We start from the raw sequence: 2,500 nt of genomic DNA, 5'->3' as shown, positions 1-2,500 counted from the left end.
AGAGACAGAGGTAGATAGAGACAGAAAGACAGATATAGAGAGAGATTGAGAAATTAGTCTAACCGCATTGATGTAGGGTGCAGCCGACATTGATATGAGGCCAGACACAACAACGATTCCGCCGACCATGGAGCGCACTGGCGTCGGGAAGAGTTCGGCGCCGTAGAGGAAGAGCACATAAATAGCCTTCGCGATGAACAACCTGATGAATGCGACTAAAGACAGTAACACCCATTTGTCTGTAAGAGAAATTTGAAATGTTTCAAAATATATGTGTATGTATACATTGTGTGTGTGTGTGTGTGCGTGTGTATGCATGAGTGTGTGTATATGTGTGTATACGAATATGTATGCATATGTGTCCATGTGTTTGAATGTGCATTTGCGAATATATAATACGCATGCGTGTATTTGTTTTGGACACGTCTGTAAACAAACTTTTCACTTGATTGAACTTACGATAACATGCACATGAAAATAACAAATGCCGACATGATATGTAATTCTATTTCCTTTGTTTATATTAACTTGGAAAAAACAACTTACTTGTGGTGTTCAGAGCTGCTACAAGTGAGAAGAACGCCGAGAAGAGGAAAGCTGTGTGTATGGCTGCTTTGCGTCCAAGGTAGTGCACTGCCAACCAGCCCACTACGTTGGAGGGCATCTCCGACAGCGTCAAAATGACATAGTTAAGGGATTCGTTCTGAGGTAGGATGGTGACGTTCAAGAGCACGGAGGCATATATGGTGTCGACACAGGCTCTGAAGAAAATCCCGTCAATTAGGTTGCATGGCTTGGTCAGGTTAGATAGTTGTAATGTACTTTGTTATATATTTTGTGAATATGTGGCCATGTTTTATTTTTCATCAGAAAATTCCTTCGTCTCCCCTGATTTTCTTGAATTTCCTTCTCTCTGTATATAAACTTACCCCTGTATGATTACCATGAGTAGGTTGAGGCGTATATTAGAATATCTGAAAAGAAAGATAAAAATATAGCGTATGTGGTTTTGTAAAAGGCTCCCATTTATTCTGCTAGTTTTCGATCATGCAAGAATTAGAACAAGGACCTCTCATAATCAAATGCAAACAAGTTCTATAATTAATAACTATAGTAATTAATAACCATAGTTTCAGGATGACTGCAGCTCACGTAGAAATATTTACCTAACTAAGTCTGTGATGGTCCCCTTCTTCTCTTCTTTGTCACATATATTCTTCAGTTTTAAGATAACCTCGTTCTTGGAAGGCATTGGTTGGCCATTCGTCTTTGCAATCTGAGGACGATATTTTCGATAACACCAGTAACCTAGGTTGGCAGATTCATTTAAAAACTTTTGATTACATAAACTTATTTTTGTTTTAGGTTAAAAGCTCCAGGTACGACTCGCATGATGACTTATTATTGATGTCATTGTTCATTACATTATCATATGTTGTAGTCTAAATTTGTGACTACAACACATCTATGAATACATGTACAGTGTTGCCATTCTCATCTATGCCAGTTCCCACAAATGAGTGAGATTTTCTCCACAAAATTCCCACAAGGAAATCTGGATTTCCACATTTTCCCACAAAAGGAATTATTATATGCACAAATAAGTTCATTCCAACATATAATTTGCTAACACAACATCCCATGTGAGCAAATTTCCCCCACAAATTTGTGGAATATTCCCACAAAATGGCAGCGGTGACAGCAGGAACATGATCCCAGATGTATTTGTCCCTTGAACGTACCTCCTGGATAACATCAGCACACTCATCGTACCTCTCCATAGCCAAGAGCCACCGTGGAGATTCAGGCAGCGTCCTGGAAAAAATTATAATAATAATAATTCATTGAAAGGATAGGTGAAAGAGACACCTTGCCATTTACATAAACACAGTATACTTAATCACGCATCCAAGGCGGAAAGCTGTTATGGAATTACAGTATGTGACGTTTTGTAATCATCAAGGCTTTACAATCCTTGAAGGATTCTGGAAATCCATAAAGCAACAAAGAAAGCCAGTGCATATGTATGAGGAAAATTTAAAGATACTGATTTCATATGTACTGTGGACGAATACTGAACTGATTAAAGAAGTTAAGCATGAACGCTTAATTAAAAAGTTATTTGTATATACTGTGTTTATTTTCTTAATACAGTACATTATGGCGGGAAGACAAAAGAGAAATAACCAGCAGGAAATCCCATGAAAGAACTTACCTTCGCACTGTAGAGCTTCATGGCATTAATACATACATATACCAAAGGCTTTTCCCCCTACACGGGGGGTAGCCAAAAAAAAAGGCATAGAAACCACTCCCACCCATTCTATTTCTTATATATTCCACTCCCCTCCACCTTCCTCCCTCCCTCCTATCTTGGCACCTCCTGGATGACGGGTCATCCCTGCATCCTGTCCACTGCCCTGGGTCAGAAGCAGTGTCGCAAGACACAGCACATCCACAGCAAGGCCGCTTCATGAATTCGGCGACCCCGCCTCTCCGT

General features: G+C 39.7%; 1 protein-coding gene across 1 annotated transcript in view; it reads right to left on the bottom strand.

The window, feature by feature from the left end:
* LOC143029860 (carcinine transporter-like) overlaps window positions 1–2,500 on the bottom strand; it is a 19,156-nt gene that overhangs the window by 4,296 nt on the left and 12,360 nt on the right. Inside the window, exons 8-12 of the mRNA XM_076192976.1 lie at window positions 1,743–1,815; window positions 1,167–1,276; window positions 930–974; window positions 547–761; window positions 64–239 (exon numbers count right to left, since the gene is read on the bottom strand). Coding sequence (XP_076049091.1) covers window positions 64–239; window positions 547–761; window positions 930–974; window positions 1,167–1,276; window positions 1,743–1,815 — 619 coding nt within the window. The remainder of the gene's footprint in view (window positions 1–63; window positions 240–546; window positions 762–929; window positions 975–1,166; window positions 1,277–1,742; window positions 1,816–2,500) is intronic.

Source organism: Oratosquilla oratoria, chromosome 11 (genome assembly GCF_046742065.1).
Source record: "Oratosquilla oratoria isolate Oo_2021 chromosome 11, ASM4674206v1, whole genome shotgun sequence".
NCBI lineage: Eukaryota > Metazoa > Arthropoda > Malacostraca > Stomatopoda > Squillidae > Oratosquilla > Oratosquilla oratoria.
This window is presented reverse-complemented; position numbering and strand designations above follow the sequence as displayed.